At 32.0% G+C, this 25,266-nt stretch overlaps 2 protein-coding genes across 5 annotated transcripts in view; one reads left to right on the forward strand and one right to left on the reverse strand.

Annotated features, from left to right (window-relative positions):
- The window catches only part of LOC113401364 (solute carrier organic anion transporter family member 74D-like), a 59,479-nt gene extending 36,962 nt beyond the window's left edge, over positions 1-22,517 (forward strand). For all 4 annotated transcript variants that reach the window (XM_026641252.2, XM_026641251.2, XM_026641253.2 and 1 more), the window contains exons 3-11: positions 9,714-9,854; positions 14,704-14,835; positions 14,988-15,152; positions 15,706-15,831; positions 16,508-16,641; positions 17,100-17,230; positions 17,639-17,826; positions 18,089-18,265; positions 18,512-22,517. In XM_026641252.2, the coding sequence (XP_026497037.1) occupies positions 9,714-9,854; positions 14,704-14,835; positions 14,988-15,152; positions 15,706-15,831; positions 16,508-16,641; positions 17,100-17,230; positions 17,639-17,826; positions 18,089-18,265; positions 18,512-18,645 (1,328 nt within the window). In that variant the 3' untranslated portion in view covers positions 18,646-22,517. The remainder of the gene's footprint in view (positions 1-9,713; positions 9,855-14,703; positions 14,836-14,987; positions 15,153-15,705; positions 15,832-16,507; positions 16,642-17,099; positions 17,231-17,638; positions 17,827-18,088; positions 18,266-18,511) is intronic.
- Positions 22,518-22,958: 441 nt separating this feature from the next.
- Positions 22,959-24,968, reverse strand: LOC113401394 (uncharacterized). The gene is made up of 3 exons (XM_026641303.2): positions 24,656-24,968; positions 23,879-24,041; positions 22,959-23,170 (listed from the first exon to the last, which is right to left on the reverse strand). The coding sequence occupies exons 1-3, from the start codon at positions 24,717-24,719 to the stop codon at positions 23,065-23,067; spliced, it is 333 nt and encodes a 110-aa protein (XP_026497088.2). The 5' UTR covers positions 24,720-24,968; the 3' UTR covers positions 22,959-23,064.
- Positions 24,969-25,266: the final 298 nt, after the last annotated feature.

Genomic DNA, 25,266 nt, shown 5'->3' on the forward strand with positions numbered 1-25,266 from the left:
TTTTTTTACTACTATGTTGTCGTTAATAAAAGCTTGTATTCCATAGAAGCGAAACTACTGCTGCGAACAAAACGCGAGTACAACCTCTCATGTACATAGTATTTATTTCGGATATTTTTGTTAGATCGTCAAAATTTTCCGCAGAACACCCCGTTTTACTATAATGTTGCTATAATATCTAAATGCTAACCCGCTAACAGAAGTACCAGTACCTTATGACCAAAGAGCGCTGCGGCCTTGTAACGAATTTATAATATGGTAGCTGAGAATAGGATACCTATTTTTGGGCGTATAAATGAGTATATAATTCGTTTTAAGCAACAGGTTGTTTATAAGCAGCCCACAAACCGCACATCCATTATTAGTTAAAGGTCATAATTATATAGTAGGTACAGACACCCGATCATACATATATACAAGTTTAATGATACTATTTGTCAGAGAGCTAAAACGATGGAAATAATTACAATCCGTTTTATAAAACTATGGATTTCACTCTTGACACATCAAATTGAAAGGGGATGAGACTGCAGAGCGCAGCTTCTTATATAATAAAACCATCGCCAAAATGCGTTGCATCTTCAGTTTTATGTACATATTGGTTTCAAAGGTTACAAAAAAAGTAAAGATTAATACTATTGATATAAGTGTATTTTTGACTGTTAATTTGCAAAGAGAAACTAATTTAACGAGAAATGCTAACAGCTGTGCTATGATATTTTTTTTGTAAATTTATAACCTAAGAGGGTGAAACTTAGAATAACTAAATAGATAGGAAAGTTCACCATTTTTTACTGTTGAAATGTTTGTCAGCAAAAGGTAGTTGTTGCTACATTTTTGAAAATTTCTCTGTTTCTCAGTGAAATTGGAGATAAAGAGTATGTATAAAAGCGCACCTTTTCTAAATGTTTGAATGGAGGCTTTTAAAAATTTCTATGCATAAAAAAAATGTTTGGTTTCTGAATAATGTCTAGCCGATAGAGATAGATCCCTTCGCGTGCTCGGTGAAAATTAACTACCGACCGATGTAAATATTCCTTTTGTTCTAAAATATAAACAATGAATGTCAGAATAAATAAAAATATGTGGAAAAATTAAATTTTACATTGTATTTATTTATTTCATATTTAATTCTACCACGAGTGTTAATGCTAAAAGCAATCTCTACGAGGCAAGTTGTAAAACTATCAATAAAAAAGTAAATTGAAATATTTTGTTACTTAAAAATATTAACTAAGAAAAAAATAACTTTACTAGATAAGACGCAAAGAAATATAAAAGATCCATCTTGAAATGTTTATATAGTTATAATCTTTAAGCAAAGCATGTGCTTACATTATGCATATGCATTATACTTACATATATGTTCAATAATACCGATGATGTAATCTTTCTATTTGACCCGTAAGACCCGGTTCTTTGCTTATCGGCCATTATAGTTCTTTGAACAATATTATACTGTCAAGTTCTGTATGTATTATGATTTAATTAGGACAAAAGTAGCTGTAATTTTTTAAGTATAATATAGAAAATATCAATAAAATAACTTTAAACCCTGAATACCAGAACATAAATAAATATGTAATAAAATATATTCTTTATTTAATAAATCTTCTACTGAACTCCCCAAATGGTTAGACCGCTTTCGATTTTTTTATGTTTGTATTCGAATGGATCCCTGGGTGGCTTAGATTAGACCCCGTAGGTGTTGTTGCAATTGGAAAGTAAATAAATTTTTTATTTCACCCAGACGAAGTCTGGACGGGCAGCTAGTATACAGGCGCTGGTAGGACATTTTACAATAACTGGTATAGAATTGCTTGTATAAAATTGGTTGTACAAAACAAACCCAAGTAAAGACCTAACTAAAGATTGCGGGTTCAATCCCAGACAAGTACCACTTGTCTTTTCGTGTGCGTAATTTGTGTGTATAATTCATGAAACCTGCTGTTGTTGGATAAAATTCTGCCTCGTGTATTCACCAAACAGCACTGATGTAGCGTGATAGAATAAGCCCCAAAGCTTCTCAAGAAGTGAGGAGGGCGGAACGTATGAATATGTTACTTTAAAAAAAATGCAATATACAGTACGGTGCTTGTATCTATGGTAGTTTAACACATTTTATTGTATTAGACCTATCGTTATAAATAAAACTTTTTTTATTAAATCAGAACTGTGGTCTTTGGTATAACATTTATTATATTTGGTATAACATAATCGCTATAAAATAATTAAATGAAAATGATGTAAATATTATCTACCTACTTGGTGGTAGGGCTTTGTGCATGCCCATCTGGGTAGGTACCATCCACTCATCAGATATTCTGTCGCCAAACAGCAGTACTCAGTATTGTTGTGTTCCGGTTTAAAGGGTGAGTGAGCCAGTGTAACTACAGGTACAAAGGACATAACATCTTAATTCCCAAGGTTGGTGGCGTATTGGTGATGTAAGGAATGGTTGATATTTCTTACAGCGCCATTGTCTATGGGCGGCCGTGACCACATACCATCAGGTGACCCATTTGCTCGTCAACTTACCGATACCACAAAAAAAAAATTATCATGTCAAGTTTTCAGCAAATATATCCAGTGGTTTCTACGTGATGTACACATAGATTATATTTTCAGAGAAGTATACATGTACTAAACTTCATTTAAAATATCCTGCTTGAGTATCAAATAAAATCGAGTGTTATTCCGACAATACCGACATTCGTTGTTTAAATATTTAATGAAACGAGATAAGATAAGCTAATGATGCTGTGATGCATCATAAACATCATGCCAATATAATTATTTTAGTGTGTTTTCCATTGAAACAGCGGGCAGATTCAATATTTGTAACTTTGTGTGTTTTTCTCAGAAATTTCTTAACAATTATGATACATACACATTTTGATTGAAAACAACCTAATTACAGAAACTTGTCACGAATACAAAGGTTGCATTTTTTTGTAGAGATGTTAAACATATTAAAAACGTAATTAGCTGTAAGAACATAAAGTACACATCTGACTTTCTGCTCTATATATAAAAACAATATATTTAAACATTTTATCGTATATATTAAGTTAATTCATACATAATAAACAAAGAGTAGAATAGTAACGAGGGTTTTGTATTTAGACGAACACAAAAGATTGTGTAACACTGGTTTATGATTCAAAACAGATTTAAGTTAGCTGCGCGTGCGTCTGTTAGTTTACGAAATGTGTCAAATGCGCTGTGTGCATTCAACATGCACTGTTTTTGTAATAGGGTTAACTAAAGACAAGATACTCCGCTGTTGAATTCGTTTTTTTTTAATAAATATATCAATTTTAATATACCTGTTATCGAATGTGTTACTGATAAGATATTACCTACATATCACTTTCATAAAAGTTATCTTGGTTTATAGAATTGTTATGTTATCTTTGTGTTGCATAACCATGATTATATTTAAAATTAGGTTATTGATTTGTTAAAAGTTTGACCTATATGTTGTTATTTTGTTGTCATATAAGAGCTGCTGTTAGATGGAAATATGGTTAAAAATGATATGTTTATTGAATATTAATGACGCAGAAATCCTTTCATATTTCATTGAATCGGGAATACAAACTATTATAATTATGTTCTGTTACTGCACATATACTATTGTAAATACATTAGTGTGCGTTTTTCTCAGTATCCTATACACTCTCATCATTATTTATGTAACTGAGTTTATGTAACCGACTTTTTTTCGGTAGAATCTACATTTCAATCTTCGTAGCTAACTAACATTTCATAAAATTTTTAATTTGTCATGTTACAACATGACAATTTAAAAGTGCACCCAAATTTTTTTTAGATGTTTTTTCAATTAATAAGTAAAAACTTGCTATTCATAAAATCGTACTGTTAATCATATTAGGATAGTGATTAACATTGTCTGTGACTGATAAATTAAACTCAACTTAATGTTTATTTTTCATAATTGTTATACGTAAAGATGGTTGCCGGTTAATGATACGCTTTAGTGATTTATAGTTTGGTAGTATGCGCTTTGAAAAAATTGACTTAAGTTATATATCATAATCTATTTCCATCCATATTTCCATCAGGTAAATATTAAAAAAATATGAAACATAAAAAATACTACCATAAATAATTCGTAGTGTTGTAGATAATCGGAACAAAAAAACAAATTTTTCGTAAGATTTGATACAATTTACATTTATTTTATTCTCTCTACAACGTTGTTACAGTTTTAAACGATGTCCTAGTAAATGTTTCATGATTTGTAATGACAACCCTAAAGTAATGCGTATTTGTGTCACTGGGACGTGAGCACGGGATGCGACCACTTCAGCTCATGTTGTCCATTTTGTTCGGTATTTTAAGATCGAGCAGTTTCTTAACAGTCTCTCTCCATGTGTTGTTTTATCTTTTGTTGATGGGCGTTATTTATGTTTAACTACGTTTTCAGAAGAATTTGTTACTCCTTTTATGAGACGTTCAATTCGAAAATGAAATACAAAGTTTTTGTGTTGTAGTTTCTTTTTTATTCTGGGAATTTTACTCATCGTGTTTTTACATTCTTGAGCGTTGAGCGCTACATGAATCAATAAACAAACAAACTAGTGTACTAGATTATGTAGTACAATCTAGTACTACATGGGACTACCACTGGGCAATCGCTCAGTGGCCGAAACTCGACTATAGTCATTATTGAAAATTAGAGTAAAACAATATTATATGAATTTGTATCACTCTCGAACACGAACACGAGCCTATTTATATAAATATTTCGAAGATTTACTTGAAGTGTTGCTATTGTTTGGATTTAAATATTGGATAAAAAATATATACATATTATATAATTTATTGCGTTCTAATTTAGACATTATATATATTATATAAGTACACAATTAATAGTCGAAATATTCGAAGTTGCAAGAGGCGCAACGGACCATAAAAAGTTAAAAAACATCTATAGATAATAGTGTTCCGAAAGTAACGTCATTAAGCCGGTTTACCATGTTTGTGCGTCAGAAAATTTCTTCGAATTTCGTCTTATTTGGAGCAAGCAGTACGCTCGGTTAAATTACAGTCTCAACGACTTATTTTTGAAATGGCAGATTGAAATTGTTTAATTGTATTTATAAATCATTATAAATAACAAGAAATTAAAAGAGGATTAATTGAGGATGTTATACGTATTATATCATATAATCATGTGTTATATGTATATACAACAAAATATTGGGCTTCGCATTTTTATTAATTTTTTTACGCCCCCAGTTAGAACGCTACTTTTATGTATTTAGACTTACGTAATTTTGTATGAATTCAACTGTATTGTTAAAAGTTATAGCTAAAAAAAATATCAAAAGACCTGTTGTCGGGGTCCTCTTACACATGATTAGCTCACCACCTGTAGATCTCGTAAAGTTCTTAAGCAAGTTTTTCCCTTATCAAATTACTTGTCATTTGTGGTATTTAACGTAGGTCAGTTTCCCCACTTCAGCTAGATTAGATTACGTTAGATAAGATTCAATAGTAAGAAATCTGGTATTATAAAGAGAGTGGTTAGGAACAACATATTTTTTTATATTATTTTGGGTTCCGTACCTTAACGTATAAAAAATAAGGGATATAAAGAAACTTCGGTGTGCTTCTTGTACCTGGACTCTCCATTCGACGTAGTTGAATATCGGAGAAATTACTATTGGTAACATATTATAATTTGATAATTTGCTGTTTGTCAGAGTCTGTATTATGAACCTTAGTTAAACTCTCCGACACACTTCTCTGTTGTTTTTAAATGATTCACGGAACATGATCTGTCCTACAACTCGCACTTGGTATTTTTTTTTTATATTACTCATACTGGGGGCTGTGACTTCCTATGCTCGAGTGTATTTTTTCTAAATTTTAAGGGTAGAAACCATCCAGAAGGATGTCGTAATTTTTAAAGTCGCAAATATGTTTTATTTATCCTATTCCTAGTACCGAATAGCTTAATGTTTGTTATGGCATAGATTATATGACGTTATAATACATTTTAATAAAAAATATTTGTTTAAAATGTCATTATGTGACTACACCAAATTAGCTTTGTTATTACATATTGAAATTAATTCAGTGTAGATCATTATTTTTGACAAATTACTGTAACGAGTATGCTGTGTCGAATCTTTTATTTTTGCGTAATTATTTATATTGCTCCCAGGGTTTTTATTTATTTTATACACTACATATTCATCTAACATATAAGTTGTTTCAGTAATAAGATTTATTTAAACCGTCTTGTCGGTTTTACACATTGACTGTGTAACCCATACCAATTAATTATTCTACCATAAATAATATAATCTCTTAGATGTTAACGCATTGACGGTGTAAAGATAGACTTTACTTTTCGAAGTGTCATGTCTATGAGAATAATTGATCGCTTAAAAATCTGTTGGCAAATTTACTAGCCTACCTAAAAATATAGTCAAACAGACAATAAATTTCAAACTTGGAATATTTTTGTCCTTGCATTTATGTCTTGACTATGACACCAATGATTAATATTTCTCAAAAATATTTTACGTACATACAAACTCGTTACTGTTTCATAAGTTATTTGCTCAGGAGGTTTCTATGAAGCAGACTGTATTCATTCACATGACATGGTAAGATATTAGTCACCTTCCTAATACTATTCCACGCCTAGAGTGCATTGAACTGTTTCATCCTATACAGGCGGATTTTATGTTCGTTTTGTTTTAAAATTATTCGTGGTCTTTTATCGCGTTTTATGTATTGATGTTTTGATTATTAGTAATTAAAGTCTATCTGTCCTAAAAATGAAATGAATATTGTAAGAAGGTCTCATTGTCTATTTCCCAATTTAAATAATTAACAAATAATTATGATAATTTTTAATGCACCACTGCCACCACTTTTGATTGCTGGTAAGCCTTCTGCATGTTCGCCTAGGTGGGTACCAACCGCGCATCATATTTTCTACCGCTAGCAGCACTAATTAGTATTATTGTGTTCCAATAGGAAGGATGAATAAGCTAGTGTATCTACAGGCATAAACGACGTAACCTCTTAGTTCGTGCGTTGACCGTGTAAGGGATAGTTAGCATTTTTAACAATGTCTATGTAGTAACCACGCCAAAATATGCCTCTTTTACCGGTCTACCTGCCTATGTTAAATAAAAAAGTCCCGAGCCACTGAATCCGTGTGCGTTCGAGGAGATGACGTGATCGACGATGTGCTTAATTTTTTTTTATTCCGTCTACTTCATGTTGTTTACTAGTTCAAAGCTTGCGTCGACGTATTCAACGTCGCATTAGTATCCATAAGCACGCTATAAGCGCTGTATGCTCGTAGAAAAACAACCCATTCGGGTCGCTCCGAGTAGCTTCATCGACGAACGGTCTCCCAGAGTAGGCTCCCGTCAAAGTGCTAACTTGTGTATAGAGTAATAGAGTATCAGATACTTTTTATATGTTACTCGTCTAATTTAAAGTAAGTTTCGATATTTATTAATTAATAAAGATTATTATATTAATTAATAAAAATAAATATTTTTTAATTTATTTATTTAGTAAATTTTCAAAGACTAAAGATGCAAAAATGTTATGTTTCGCAGTTTTGATGTAATATGCTTATTTTTTGTTTGATTAGATATGTACATCGAGAATATATGGGTTTGCTAATAAATCACTCAAATGTTTCGTGTTATTGTAAAATTAACGAGTTAGAGAAATGACAGAGTACATTAAAGTTTTCTTTTAATCACAGAATATGTAGTAAATCTCACGGTACTAGATTTTTAATGTAATAAATCTTTTTATCAATCAACCACATTTTAATAAACAGCCTCGATATTAAAATAGCGTGTTGTGAAATTGTAGACACATCGTTCGGTGGTGATTCGGTGCGCCTTGAAACAAGTTCCGTATAAGTTTAATGACGTGTTTCGTCATTTTTGACGGTCTGTGCGTTAATTCGGAGATGCAGTACTCGAACGTTTTTAATGATGCATCCAAACCGGTAACAACGGTGGAACATATACCGATACGACAGGTTTTACAGAACGCAAATCTTGACAATTTTAATCTTTAATTAAAAAAAAAATTAGCGCCCTATAGCCATGAACCGTTGTGTTGATGTAATTTAAGATACTTTAGTTTGTATTTAAGAGTACTTACGATTAATAGCTGCTATAAGCTGACTTTGAAAAACTGATCCTGTCGAAACATAATTCATTACACCGACGTGCGGTGATAACGCCGCCATACATTTTATATTCTCTTCGACGTTGTACCGACGTGTACACCGCGCGTCTGATTAAATTTTTGGCAAGTGCTGCCGTCGATTTCTCCGAAAGATTACATTTGGAAACTAAGTACTTGATTGTTTTTCGGTCACTAACCCTTTAGCTGTTGCTGGCTTTTTTATTATAACTTTCAGTTTGATTCAAAAAACTGGGACAGATTATTTTTCGGCCGTTGACTCCGTTTATTCTTATATAGTACTAGCAGTGTACCTGATGGGATATCAAATGACAATACTGTAACCTTGGTCTATTACTTATAAACAGAAGACTCAAAACCGGTTTCCATGTAATAATTTAATAATTACGATGAATAAATGTTGCCTCTTGGGAAGGGATGAATTTTAGAAAACTATCGACTGATCTTTATATATAAACGCAGGCCTAAATACTAATTTCTATATTTCTAAGCTTCAAGCACCACGAACTCCCATACAAACTTTCGTCTGAAGTTTCACAAGCTTAGATGATGAATTTTCAAAAAATCTTTAATATCTGTCTTACACTAAAATAACAGAAGCTTAAATACCGATTTCCATATTTCTAATATCAGATATGACGAATTTCCAAACAAACTTATGTCCTCATTTTAATGGGGTTTATTTTCTACTCTCTGAACTACTCTCCTTAGGGAAGGAATTTTTAAAAATCTTGTCTTATTGCTCCCGTACTTTCCATAAAAAAATCCAGCCCGTTTTCATGGACAAATGTATTGACAATTAAAGGCGTCTAGATAAACGATAGACTCCAAATCTTTAAAACATAGTCACGTGTATCAAAAATATTTCGTTGTTACTTAAACAAGATTCTCAGACAGTCATAATTCTTAAGAAGATGATTTGACGCCATTCGCTAAATGTTCTACAATTAGTCTTCCTCCTAGCTCATACTTCAATTGAGATAATCTTCATGAATTCCATCTTGGGCTGCAGTATCCAGATCAATTTACATAATATTAGCTTCGGACTCTTTCATTACACTTATTAATATTTACGCCGAAGCCTCAATAACGACTTTCCTTGAATTAATTCATTCTTGGCAACACGATTCATAATTTGCATATTTCGTTCGTTTTTGAAATTCATGTGTAATGTTGGCACATAACTTGGGATTGCAATATTCCTACTTACGCATTTTATAATGAAAAGAAATTATGTTATCAACAAATTTGTCTTCAATATTTTAATTAATTGGATGTGATTATATTTTTTTAAAGGAAATGTTGTTTTGTTAACGAAATCAGTTATGCCTTCATGTACTCGTATTATATACATAGTCGTATATTGAATTTTTCATTTCAATATACCAGCAAAATTATATTTTATTTGAAAAATATTTAATTACAATAAAGTGAATGAACTAAAAATATATTTAATGTAAATAAAATTATATTTGTCTTGTTTCCAGCTATTACAATTGGAATAAGAGTTATTGGACCAGCTCTCGGATTCCTTCTCGGTGCGCTTTGTACCAGAGTTTACGTGGACCCGCTGGTTGATCCCGGCTACGAATTCAGTGATCCAAGATGGGTTGGAGCGTGGTGGCTTGGTGAGTATTACTTGTCTGTTAACAGTTAAGGTCTACGTGCTCTAATTATGGGACCATCTGAGCTCTGATTAATACAAACCATTTGTTAAACATAAATATAAATGATTACTTTCCTTAACACTTCATGGTTCTTACCTTTTCCTTTTTTACTTGAATTTAAAGTACTTTATTATTTTTAATTGTTTTAGTTTTATTTTATAAAAAAACAGCTTAAGTAATTGTTTATTCAAGTTTTAAGAGTAGTTTGCATTTTAAATTAATTCCTTATCTCTTCCATTATGTATGACCGCACATAATTATTTTATTATGGTTCATTTTTTTCTTTGAAAATTATTGTTTTATATATTTCTATGTGGTGAAATGTTAAGTCCAATTACGACTTGAAATTGTTCTTTACCAACATTACTGTGCACTGCGCCTCACGCAAGCATTTTACTGTAAATTATTAACACAGCGTGCGTAAAACACAATAAATTCTTTGAAATGTGATAAATTACGCAAGAAACAACTATTTTCAAGATTGAATATTAGTTTGTTTACTACTAGCTTACGATTCAACCAAAATATAGGTTATTGACCTTGTAATTTTAAACAACAACAAACTGTTCAACCTATACACATTTCACATCCTGAATGTTGTAACTTGTTTGACGAATGTATAGAATAGGTGAGAGGCCGTGTAATGTTCTATTGTTACATTCACTTGACTCGGTTTAGGACCTGGAATTCCTCCATACACACATCGCGGAACTGGCAGCTACCGTTACCCACGCATTGGCGCAGATTTGCGCGCAAAATCCACGAAGAAAGCGCGCACGTGACGGAACTTCTAATCGAATGCGTGCATATCGTTAACGAGCATTTGCAACTGACTTCCAACAATTGAGTCCTTGTTATCTTTAGGGCACGGTTCGGATTCCCTTAATATTTATTTAAGAATATGTTCTGTCACGGTAGAAAACTGCGTCAAGCGTGCCTCGACTAGTAATAAACTCAATTCGCAAATACTCATGGAATGGTTTCCGCGTATTTCCTTATTGTTCGAGCGTTGTATGCTCATGAATGGAGCCTGGAATTTAAACAAGCTTTTTAATGGTCACTTTATTTTAAGTTAGTGCCGCTTTTACTATTTCTTAACTTCATAAATTGTCAAGGGTTTCCTTTTTAAGAATAATTTAAAGTAAAATATCGTTTGCCAAAGTATAAATGATATAATTAGAGAGGAATTTTGTCTTCCTCTAATCGTTTATAAACTATATGTATTTTGATCGAAACGAATTATACACAGATGTGTTTTATTCAATATTTTTATTATCTACCGATTAGTAATAACATGCCATTTCATGCAACACTTGCAGTAATATTATCATTTTTTTCGTAATATACTGATAACATTTTGATGATCCGTGGTATAAGAGTAAAAAGGAATTTAAACGATTAAAAATTGACATTAACAGTCGTCGTGCGTCGAATATTGTTTCTATTTGTTGTAAAATTGTAGATAAAATGTACATCTTGTTTCACAACTCCGTCGAATGCACCGCAGTGTATAGCCGCGGACGTCAAGTGCAATTTTCACTCAGCTTTCGCTTTTTCTCTCGGCTCGCGCTGCCGCCCGCGCCTTCGTCGTCACGCTGCCGGCGCACGCTTCGCGTTATATAATGCATTACATCACGTCGCGTCACCAAGACTAAAATAAGCGCTCTATCCACACGGTCACGGCCAAGGCTGCGCGCCTTGTTGCCGACAATTATGCCATCGACGCCCGTAATGAGGATTTAGTGGGTGGACACGCGACCGCCGCCTTGCTGGCTTTTACTTTTAAACCGGTTCCGTGTTGACCTTCGTCTCTTCGCTCTATGTCAAGAAGTAAAACTTGGTTTTCTGTTTCGGGATGATCCATTCAAATGCTCTACACTGCACCCATCATCAGTTCTACAGCAAGAATGTTCAATGGAGTCCTTTTAATATCTAAAATTCAAGTAATTATTGGATATTGGAAGTGTTAATCATTTAAATCGTATTCGAGCTTATGTACATACTGCGTCTACCGAACGCCCTTGACTGAGCGCCGACCGGGCGACCTTGTAACACGTAAATGTTTTCTGTTTAGATTTATCATCAGGACTGTACGAGTATTCACTTTAATTAATTACAGATTCTATTTATAAACTAGTTTTTATCAAGATATATAGGAAAGTATTTTTGTCGATTCGTAAGGAATTAAAGATAAATGCTTCGGAGACTTCGCATAGTTTTCTTTAGCGATATAAATATGTAAGTAAATACAATATATATATATTGTTTTACTTCCGCTTCACTAAAATATACTGTCGAGTAATTAAGAATTCTCGCAATGCTTGGCAGAGCGTGAAGTTTTTTATCGTCTAAATATATATAATAGAGTATTAAAGATAAATGGACGACTGAACGTGACATATTACTTCAATACGTATTATACGTTTTAGGGGTAGATTTCAAATGCTATTATATTTATTTTAGATATTAAATAGATTGCAATTTCTAAATAAAACTAAAATATAATTGTTTGGTTTTGTAGGAGTCATTTCATAGGTATTTTTATGAATAAGTCGTAATTCTGACAAAAACACACATAAATATCGAACGTTTGAAGTATATATTTTAAATCATAAAATTTCGTTTGAATTATATATCAATAAAGAGCTGAGTAATATTGTATGGGTATTTTGTTCAAATCGAGTTCCTTCAGTTATAATACAAATTAAATAATATAATCTTTATGCAATACATAGTTAATTCACTATGTAAAGCCATACAACTCGGAATACAATAATTGGCATAATTAAAATAAACCATAAGCGATTCTGATACATTGTGCAAACTAAGAGTGAGTCGATCGCCTCGAGTTTTGTTCTCAACTTAGCACTTTTTTTACTGGTCCGATGATACATTTCACTTTGCATGCGTATCAAAGTTAGTTTATCGAATTCATTATCTCAATTCTAGATCCTATAATTGAATTAAAAATGTTAAATTGAATCTAATTATATGCGTGATTGAATGTACCCGGTATTTAGCGTTTGGTTTAATATTGTTATCACGAGTTGATGGAATTTATGCATTACGTAGTTTGTACTAGCCGTTAAGAGGTTTAGCACATTGGTTATCTAATACCTAAATGGGGTGTTAATAATATGGACCATGATATAAAGCGCCAGGAAGTTTTATATATGCTAATCGATATTGGTTACAAATGTATTCACGATTTGTTACGTTTATGTAATTATTTGGTTTAGTAGAATTTCGAAAGTTTTCTATATGTTGGGAAGTGTAGGTTTTATCATATTTCGTTTAGCGCTAAATTAACGGTTAAATTTAATGTATTTAAACCCAGGTACTAGTGCCAAATAGTGGCTGAGAGATAATTGTATATTGAAAATTCAACATCAAAAGTATTTTAAAAAAACTTTCTGCAGCCCCTGATATAGTTCACAGCAGCTACTATAGCAGGTGAAGATAAATGAAAGTACATGATACGGTAAAAAATGCCTTATGAATGGTAAACGACAAATATAAATTGCCTATTTTTTGGAATCAATTCTTTATTGGAGAAAAAAAATCATTTACTGAGTAACTTCTTTCGTTTATTCTCAAAATCACATTTAAATACTAACGTGATGAAAATATATATATATTTTTTCACTCTATAAATTTATTATGAAGAGTTCTTCTACTTATCTCTTGACCCTATCATATGATTAACTAAATAACTCTTTAATTTTTTATGTTATTATATTTTTGTACATGCCTGTAAAAACTAAAAGTATTGTTGTTGTTAACCGTTGGAAGACTATTTGACAATCGTAACCACGTTTCCTTAAAAAACAATCAATACAAAAGTATTTATAGACAAAAGTATTTCAATAGACGCTTCGTCATTGATAAATACTAGCCAATAGCTGTATATGGCTACATAAAGCTGTTTAAACAAATAATGATCGGTTAAACATAGCAACCGGTTTGTCAAAAGGGTAGCCACAGGTTATAATTTTTTAAGCGGGCTCGTAAATGTATAGGAGATTTTGATGTGTAACATTTTTCCTACCGCTTTCTTGCAATCTGTGGAAACGTTTTTGTGTAAAGGGACGAAAGTATGTAGAAGAGAAGCGCGCGAATTTGTATTGACCAAGGTTTTAAAAATAATGTTAATGTAATTTTCTACCTATATTTAACTATACAATAATTTTCAAATTTTAAAGATTCTGTCGACCGTAGCATTCTGTCGTATATTCATTTTTGAATATTTGTGAGAGAATATAAAATATTTAGATGTATAACGCCGTAAGACTCGTTCGAAGTAATCCATAAGTCTGCTTCCGTATGATGATTATCATGATCAGTTGAGTTAATGAACCAATTATTGCTACGCAAATTAACTCACTTTCACATTTTGTAATATTATTATTAAGCAAATAAAATTCTTAATTATTCGCCTTACTTAATTATTTAACATAATACTAATAATAAAATATGAAATAGACGAATAAGGGCTGATGATGATAATGATGATACCATTTTATTTAGAAATACCTATTGAATAAGATTTTAGTATTCTGCATGAATTATCCAAAAATAATAAGGGCGTGTTAACGAGACTTATAAAAATAGGAAACAAAAGCAACCATCAAAAGCTTCACAGGAATGAAGGGACGAAAATGTAAAATTACAAAAAATGTTTTATCTCGATTAACATTCTCGCGTTTCAAGATTTATCTATTCAGCAATGTATATTCCGGTATTTTTAATAATAATAGTTTTCAAAAGATTAGAAAATCATAGACATAAAAGTGATTATTTTTATTTACAGGCATGGTGTTCATAGCAGGGTTTATCGTTATACTATCGGCGCTGATGTTCTTCTTCCCACGTCAAATCAAACAAAGCCCTATTCCGCTTCACCCGAAGAAGAACAAAGAAAGGAAAGGACAATTTTTCAAAGGTAAATATTAATATTAATCATCGACCCTACAATGCATTTCATTATAAATATTTACATATGTACATATGTGTTACTATTATTTACAGTAATAAAGTTCAAGTTAAAATACAATCCCAAAGTTAATCTATAACTGGTATGTATTTTATTTTCAGATTTCTTCGCGACGATCAAACGTCAACTGACCAACGATATTTTGATGTGGCGAACAGCGTCGTCCGTATTACATTTGATGCCTATCAGCGGTGTTTACTCCTTCCTACCCAAATATTTGGAGAAGCAGTTCCGCTTGCCCACGCACGATGCCAACCTTGTCTCGGGTGAGGTACTAGAATTAATTTTTTGATATTGGTAATCGAAATTCATTTTCGTTCGCGTGATTATTGATAATCGAAATTTTGTTAAATCCACGTAAAATCATAATTAAACAATGGAATGAATATATTATTTAAATTTGTTGAAACAACGAATAGAAGCTTTAAGACACTTGTCGGTTTATTTTTAATATATTACAAAGAGAGATAAAGTTACGATACCAATGTAAAAATACAATCAAATTTGACAGAGAGAGCAGTCTATGCGAAGATTATGGTGCCAGCTTATTAGAATTAATTGTCGTCTTATGATCACATTGTACAGGGGCTATTATTTTATATAAAAACCTTGGTTATGGCGGTTTATTTTAAGTTTCTTCACTGTTAAAATATAAATATAATAATATAGCAAACTCCGTGAATATTTCATATGTTTCGACTGCAACAGTTACTACTACTACCAGTATAATTGCTCTAAAATATATATACATATCATGAAATGTATTGTAATAAGATACTATGGCATTGTGAATTTACTATATTTTTATTTGTATTTCAGGTTTGGGCGGCATATTGGTGATGGGATTGGGTATAATTACATCAGGCGTCGTGATACTTAAACTAGTGCCCACAGCACGACAGGTTGCTGCTTGGACGGCTGCTACCGCTGCTATATACAGCGCCGGTATGAATGTTTTTTGTTAAGAATTATTGCAAATATTAACTTACTAAATTACTAATTATTATGAACAAGTAACAATGTTATCGTTTTCTGTTCATGATAATTAGTAATCTAAAATACCTGGAGAAAAATATTCATGAAATTAAGCGATAATTAAAATAAGGGAAACGCAGAAAAGGGATCTGAAATGACGTAGTATTTTTTTTTAAATTTATAATTATTAATATTAAGTTGTCATCGTATATTTTTTTACGATATACGTTGGCGGACTGGCAAATTGGCTACTTCATGGTAAGTGGTCACAACCGCTCATAGACATTGGCACTGAAAGAAATATTAACAATTTTTTAAATCGCCAATGCGCCACCAACTATGGGAACTAAGATATTATGTACCTTGTGCCTATATTAACATTGACTCACCCTTCAAACCGGACCACAACAATATTAGTATTGTTGTTTGGCGGTAGAATATCTGATGAGTGGGTGATTCCTATCCACGCGGACATACACAAAGTCCTATCACCAAGGAATGCACGTTGTTGAAGTTATCGTAATGTATATATTATTTCTAAATAGGTTTGAATAGATTCTTTTCATAATTCACTTGTCCTTATCCCATTCCAATCCAAGTGAACACACGGAATATTAGTTGCTCAACGAAGGTATTATTGTTTAAGGAATGGTGGTGCTGATGTTCGTGAGTTGTCCCGAGGAGAGCTTCCGAGCTCTCAGTGCGACTGACGTGGCCAATCTCTCGTGCAGCTCCGAGTGTCACTGCTTCGGGGCGCCTTACTCGCCTGTGTGCGGACAGGTTCGTCTACCAATTTTACAAATGGATAACTTTACTTTTTATTAGTGAGAAGATAGTTATTGCCATTCACATCGTTGAGGTATTATTTTTATCATTTATATACGTATTACATTAAGTTTGTAGATATTTGTATGGAAATATGATTGAATTGTCTGGAAAAATGGCTAGTTAGTAACGACCCAAATAGTATGGCTATATTGATATCAAGTATAGTACAAATTTTGAATTTGAAATTGTTGACTGCGTTATATTTTTAATTAGAACAAGGAATTACTGCTATGTGTGCTTTTTGCAGTAATAGGTGAGTAATTATCCAGATAAAGGGCTTCTTTGAAGGTAGTTTTATAAAAAAATAATTGTGAAGTGACTTGATGCCATTAATCTGTTCCAATATATATATATGATCCATACAATTTTATATCTGATAGAAAATTAAAAAAGTTAATAATTTCCTCCAGGACTCCTTCACATATCAATCCCCGTGCCAGGCGGGCTGCTTAAACAGTACACAGCTGGACAACAGCACGTGGCTTTATTACAACTGTTCGTGCGTCGACGCTCGCCTGCAGGGTGACAAGGCTTTCAAAACGTAAGGGACATTCTTTAAATTAATGTTTTGCATTTAGATGGAAGCTTTTTCGGCATATCCATTAATTTATATATATAAACTTAAACTTTATATAATATATAACTTTCATAAAAAAAAGTTATAGCAATGCATGTCAGGACTCCATTCGTTTCTCACTCGTGAAATGTTAAAAGCGACTTACAATAAGTTATTTCTACGTATCCTTTCATTATTATTATTTTTATGTACTGTAGATAATAAGATTTCGAAGTATCCGCGTTAAGATTCGAGTTTGTTTTAAAATAAAAAACGACCTCATTCAAATGAATTGATCGATATTATGATTTATATTAATTTACTAAGTTTGAGTGGGGGATGTGAACTCTCCAAAGCAATATGCGTGCGTGACGTTGTCGGTGTGGCCCGCAGCGTGGAGCGCTACGAGCTGGACGCGCCGGACGACTTCGCGGCCAGCGGGTTCGCGGTGAGCGGCGAGTGCGGCGGCGCCTGCAACCAGATATACGCCTTCATCGCCATCTTCGCCGCCGTCATGTTCGTGCACGCCAGCGGGGAGGTGGGCGCCGTGCTGCTCATCATTCGCTGCACCGACAAGCACGGTGAGCCCCCGCACATTTCCACGCAGACTAGTCAACTGCCCACCGAACATCACTTGACACATTTGAGTGCGTAACCACCGGTGCTTTCCGACGCACGGATTTGTAACCCCGTCAACTTCTAGACACCGGGCTGCCTCTTGTGATAACTTTTTAGGAAATGTCATTAAGATTTTATTGAGAAAATAAATTAAACGAATCCAAATAAAATATGAACCGATTCGTCGAAACGGTCGCCTCGTTTTTAGTCTCCCGTGCCTTTCAGACAAGGCGATGGCGATGGGCGTGATCCAGTTCGCGATCGGCGTGTTCGGCAACGTGCCGTGCCCCATCGTGTTCGGCGCCGCCGTGGACGCCGCGTGCCGCCTCCGCGACGCCGCCTGCGGCCTGCTCGGCGCCTGCGCCTCCTACGACAGCGACAGTCTGCGGCACTTCTATCTCGGTGAGCATCTTGTCGATTCTGTCTAATAGGAAGACAGATCCTTCGATCTGAAATTTGTAACCTCGATTTTTATGCGTTCTGATCTATTCAATTTTTTTTTATCTAAAATAATAATATATATACATAACGATCATATGAAAGATATACAAATGTGCAAAATAATATATATCTTATATCCCCTTAATTATTGATATACTAGTGAACTATGAGCTATACGGTTATAAAACGGTTAAACTCGTATCGCAGGTCTGTCGGCCGGGCTGATGTTCCTCGCTTTCATAATGGACATGTTGGTGTGGAGCCGCGCGGGGCGCATCGACATGAACCCCGCCGACCGCGCCCCCGACCGCGACCAGCTGCCCTCCGACACGCCGCTCTGATGCGCGCCGCCCGCGCCCGCGCCTCTGCACACCGCCCCCCGCACCGGCCCCCGCCACCCCCCCTCCGGGACGCAGTCACGCGATCATTCATACTTTGACTACGCATCTGAGCTGAAATACTCGAAATCGCCCCATCGGTATGAAATGTTGTCTTAATCAAGTAGTTCTATCGTGCTCTTGATCGATAGTGAACGAGAGGCGAAGAAAACCTATTGAAAATCAAGTAATTGAATTTTTAATTAAAATCAAACGTTCGACTCAGGTCTGAGGAAAGCTTTTCGTAGCTTCATTATCAGAGACCGAATCCTAGATTTTAAGACGTCTATCATAAGTCTTTACCTATAAGAACAAATAATTCGTAATGTATTTTCTTCAAGTTTACTTTTGTCCGTCTTTAAAACTAACTGTCTTCGTGGTGTGAATGATAATTTTGTAAATTTCGTGCGTAAATGTCCTGGAATTTACGCACGCGTTATCGTTTGAATATTTAGGATTTTTTAAACTCCTTGAATTGTCCTTTTATGCATTTCCGATGCAGTTCTTCTTCAAGGTACCACCGATTTGAATTAAAGTTGTCGGTTTGATATATAATTGTTAAAAAAGTATTTCGAATTCACAAATTGTTATGGCTTTGTAACGAAATTTACGACTATTATATTACTTTTTCTATTTATAGTTATATTGTGAATCTTTTTTATTAAAAAATGTATGTACCCGTTTTAGAGAAAATTTACACCTGTCAGTAATGTGGTGGTAATTCGAAATCCATAAAAATAGTTAAAAGATCGCATACTTGAGGAGTTATTGAAACATATTTTCAAATGTAACTAAGTCTATAGTGAGTTATCAATTTCTTTTTCATTTTTCGCTTTTTACGGTTAATAATGACTGAACAATGGAATAATATTTTTTGCATTTTATTATTTATACATTTTGTACACTAGTTTCTTATTTTTTTTAATCTGTGCTCAATTTTATTTAAGTAATAAAATGAATATGCATAATATTTTTAATGGCTCGAAATGAATTACAATTATTTTTCATTTATTTTTGTTTTGTATAGAAATAGTACAAGTTTTTTTTAATGTATTCTTTATAGGAGGGAATTAAGGTCTGGTTTGATCCGCGAAGTCCCGAAACGCATAGTTTTAATTGTATGATTACGATTTTTTTACATGTATTTCTATAAAGAAATCACATTACTGGGACTGAGTTATAAAACTTTGTGACCACTGCCTCATTATCGTTAAAAAAAAGTTTGGATTTAAAAGTAAAGTATTGTATTTAAAAAGAAGATAATTGAAACTGATTTCACAAATTAAGTAATTTAAATCTGTAAAAACTTGAGAAGTAAATTCCTGTAAAGCTGTGGTCACATAAGTTATACATTTTTTTCGATTATTGCGAATTACATGGCTAGTGATTAGACTTTTATATTAGATTAGAGCGAGTTTTTTTATACAAATACTGCTAATTATACTGTAAATATATTAAATGAATTGAATGTATAATCACATAATATTAGTATAATTTAGACAGCTGTTATAATTGTTAGGACGTTTTTTACGTATTTATATTGGTTTGTAACTTCAACATCACATTAGCTATGGCCAGTTGGTAACAATTTTCAATGCATATTATATAATTATTGTACTTCAATATATACTTGAAGGTTTTCGGCGTTATGAAATTAGTTAGTCCGACGACCTTTAGTCGTCGAGCGTGTTGTAACTATAAGATACATTTTGATTGGAAATGTTTAGTAAAATATCGTTTTGTTGGTGAATGTTGACTTGCTCTTAATATATTCTTACATTAATATTACTTATATAATAATATTATTAACTATAGCTTTTCATATGGCAAGCTATAGTTACAACTTTTTGCAATTATTATACTATCTTATACAAATAACCTTTCTCGTAATAATGGAAGGCTAATAAGGCTGGGTCATGTGTAAAATATTTAGAAAAAAATAAGATATATTTTGATTTAGGTTAACTCTGATATTCTATAATGTCTAAAAAGTTTCTATATATCTGTGATTATTTATCACGAACCAGGAATGTTATTTATATATTTTATGGTAAGTGCATTTCCTAGTGCAATATAAAAATAAACACAGATAATTAAATTCCAAGTTTTTTTTAATAACACGAACGCCACTGCCAACCCAACGCAAATATAATAATTAATATTTTTTACATATAAAGCAGTTTTTGCAATAGCTTATACGAATTAACATTTTCTATATTAATGTATATTTAAAAAATAACAATATTTTTCCTAATACTTATTAAATGTGCATTATAATCGTGCAATGTTTTTAAATGAAATGTAAGTAGTTTTAAATATTCTAATAATACATTTTAAAACGTAGATTCGAATGTTATTTTTTAAGATGGCATCATTTAATACAATTTTACCCATTTTTATATGAAATTGTCAGCATGGTGCTTGTATATTGAAACACGATATTATACAATACTTTATTGATGTTTTCTGTTTTCGTTAGTTCGAGTGTGTCATTTGTTACTTATTGTAATGTCACAGTTAATTACAATAGAATATCTAAAAAATTACTTAAACCGAAACTTTGAAAATTAAAAATATGCTATTATTTATTTCAATTAATAATAATAATTTTAGGTTTATTTTTATGAAATTAAACTTTGTTCAAAATTTATTTAAATATATATTTAATCTGTGCAAATTTTGTTGAAATGGATTATACTTATCATAGATTATTTATAGTTTATGTCAAAATATAATCTGTGCAAAATCATATTGGAGAACGATAATATATATTTTTAATTGTTATTATTACAAAAAGGGTTGAGAGTTTGACGGAAATCAACTTATTTGGTACAACACTCATAATGTAATTGACAACTCGACTCGCGCAAATTAAAACTAATAATGTGAACATAGCTTTAGGAAATGTTCTTGTGCAATCGCTATGTTAAGCTTTTATGTAATTTAATATTTTTCGCCTTTATATAGAAACATTTTTAACGATTTCTCTTCATATATTGTTTATAAAGTAGCTGAATTTGTTGTTTGTTGCTGTACGTTTATAGTTTGTGTTTTAGGATCAAAATATCTCTTCATAGTAATGAACACAATTTTACTAGTCTATCTTTTAGTGCTAACGTTTAATACCTCGATCTAGATGTACCGATCATGATGTACTTTAAGGTACCGTTTAATGTTTTTTTTGACACAATTGTCTAAATTATGTATAGGTTTGCTAGAAAATTCTAATGGATTAATTGAATATTCGATTCGATTCTATATCGATGTCGTAGATAGAACATTTGTGCGTTAACAGATAATTGTCTATGCCTAAGTATGTTATAGCGTATGAGCATATATAGTTAATAAATATCTTCGATTTTATATATCTTTATGATAATGATTTGCCATATATCGTGTTACGAAATGTAAAAGCTTCGCGTTGCAATGAATATAAAAATATTATTGTTTGTTTTTTAATGTTATAATTATTTATAAATATAAATATTTTACGCCTCTAGTACCGTGTATGCTCGTACGAAAAGTTTTCTATAAGTTAGTATAAGGACTAGAAATAAAATTGTACCAAAATATCACAAAGAAATGTTTAGAGGAATTACAATTTACGTAGCGAATATGTACGCGACTGTACTCTATATTTTTTCACGTTAGTTTAATAAGTTTTAAAAATGTATTGATTTCTACGATATTTGTCCATTTTAATCATAGAATAAAAATCTGGTCATGATTCCGGTACAGCTTTGTAATGGTTTAACTTCGATGTGTCTGTAGATTTGTTACTGTGACATTAGTCACGTATTTTTTTTAATTATTTGTAAATAAAAACTTTATTGAGATATTTTTAGTTTTACTATATATATATATAATACCACAAGACAATTTATTCTTTATATAAAAATTCAAAATGTTGTCGTAAACAGTATTATGTCTGTAAACTAACCTAGTGGTAATGCAAGTTTTCAGAGAGAATGCTCTAAGTATACGATTAGATAACTAGATAAAAAAACTTTAGTTCTTATTTACTTACGAGGTTATCGGAGTCTCGTCCCAAACGTATCGTTTAATTTCAATCGGCCAGCTGCTACATATTTGCTAAAAGACAACAAGTTTTAACTGCATAAGGGACGTATGACAGTCAGCTTCGAAATGACAGCTAAAAAAGAATGAACAATAAATAAGGGGATGTCGGTTGACTAAATAGTAATTGATTCGATGATAAATTAGAACAAAACACACTTAAATTGCTATTTTTTTAATTGTATTAAATAGAAAAAATATTACGAATTATACAAATTTCTTGACACTTTATGCACACGCTTTTTATTTTAGTTAATAATAAAAATAATTTAGCTTCGCTCAACTTTAAATCATTTCATTTGTGGTTTATTTATAAGCGGTCGCCGAGGAGGCTGCGGAGGCACTGGCGAATGATTGACTTTTCTTGTTTATTTCGGTTTTAGGATTCGTTTCTTCACTGCTGTTGCTGCAACTAAAGTAAATAAAAAAACGTTGCGTAATATTAGATATTCATAAATTTAATTGCTAAAATGTGGAAATAATATAATATAAAATCTATGAAAATATATCCCAAATTTCAAAAACAATTATAATGCAGCTGTTTTATGCCTTAATTATTGAAAATAATTAAATATAGGCTTTCGGAAAAAATATATTATCGGTCTTATAAAAATCCTTTTGTTTTATTAACAAAAACCAGTAGATAAACATTAGTTTCATTGGTATGTCGATTAGCCTAAATCCTTTGTGTAATTTATATAAAAGTTGCTTATATCTGAATTTATAATGAGGTACATGTTATTGTATTTTTTTCTAACTCGGATTTTCCCTGTTGATGATAGATAATTGATTTAAAAATACGATGAAAAATTGTAAATAAAATACAATTTTCATTAAAAACAAAAAAAAAACACCCAAACTATAGAGGATTACCCCCAGGAGAGTTCGCTGACATCAACAGATCATTTTGATGATTGCAAGGGCAATGATCAATTTAATTATAATTGCTTATATTTTTCACTTTAAATCCATCGAATTCCTAACTCCGACCGAAATGAAATATTGACATATAACGTTGGCACTTCATATATTATATGGTTAAGATAGAATTCCGTACGGATTTTATGTTAGTGAATGGCTCGAGGTAAGTAGTTTTTTATTAATTGAGTATTATATTTACTTGTTGTCGGCTCCTTCGTCACATTCACCACTTTCACTGGAACTGGAACTTTCATTGCTGCTGCTGCTGGCGGCAGCGGCACCAGCCCATGCGCCCGCACCCGCTCCGCCTTTGCCCCCATTAGCCTTTAACCCGCTATTATCAATAGCGCGCCTTTTACGTTCTGTGAATTACATATTGTATAACAAAGACCAGTAAAAAACAAGAAAACAAAGATAAAGGAATAACTTATAAATTTTTTGACTACTTCAAGTATATCAACTCTTTACAAACAATTAATTTAATAGTTGTTTTAAATATTTGTATGTTTGATATAGAAATTTAATTGTATTAGCTTAAGATGTAAAAAGTACTAATTATTAAATCGTCATTTGTTCTTTCCAGTAGAATTTATATTTCGGACTGATGAAGCTTTATGTTTAATTTGATCTCATAAAATTACTTTACTAAAGTGCTCATAGGTAAGTTAAAAACGCTTATTTGAATAATTTTTGATTACTATTGATTAAAATATAGGAAAATCGTCAAAAACTAGGCAATAAATAAAGAATTTCAATAACTATAACAAGAAACATTACAACATAAAACATTGAACACTTAACGTAAAAGAAACACTACAAACATACGCAGACATTTTTTATCTTCTATTAAGAAAACTTAAATATAACTGGTCTTTTACATCGTATTTTATTGACACCTTTTCAAGTTTTAAAAGAGTTAGACAACTGACTGCAGGTTTGACAATTAGAAGATGAAATAAGATTAAATAATACTTACCAGGAAATGAGAATACACTGGTTAAAAGTAATGCTAGTAAAACAATGGAGACTATCTTTGCCATGATTTTTCGTTCTGTGCCTGATTAATTCCCCCCATACCTTTATATAGTCATTGTTTCCATGTGACAGGATGAACGGTCCACGTCAAATTAACTTTTCGATGTAATACGAAGGTCGTGAACTTCACGGTTTTGGTGATATGCTGTGACTGATAAATTGACTAATTTAAATCGGTTGATATATAATTTGTCTGTCCGTATTCAAATGAAAAATTGTATCTGAAACTTAGTTAATGTTTATATGTTATTGTCTAGCATTGTTTGTCGTGTTTAACCACAAACTTGATACTAATGGCCTTTATGGTAATAATCAAATGTCAACATAGATTATCTGATAGCGTCCTTAGATTATGTTCACAAGGAAGGTACCTATATAATAATTATTTACATTTTTATTATTTATAATTGATATTTTGTTATAAATAGTAACATATATAAGACAATAAACTTAAAAAGTTAAAAAACAAAATGTACAAGAACAGTATTGATGATCTGTTAGTGTTAGAAAAATGAAAGTGAATGTTATTCGTTTTGCTTGAGAGATGTCCTT

Source organism: Vanessa tameamea, chromosome 2, assembly GCF_037043105.1.
Source record: "Vanessa tameamea isolate UH-Manoa-2023 chromosome 2, ilVanTame1 primary haplotype, whole genome shotgun sequence".
Lineage (NCBI taxonomy): Eukaryota > Metazoa > Arthropoda > Insecta > Lepidoptera > Nymphalidae > Vanessa > Vanessa tameamea.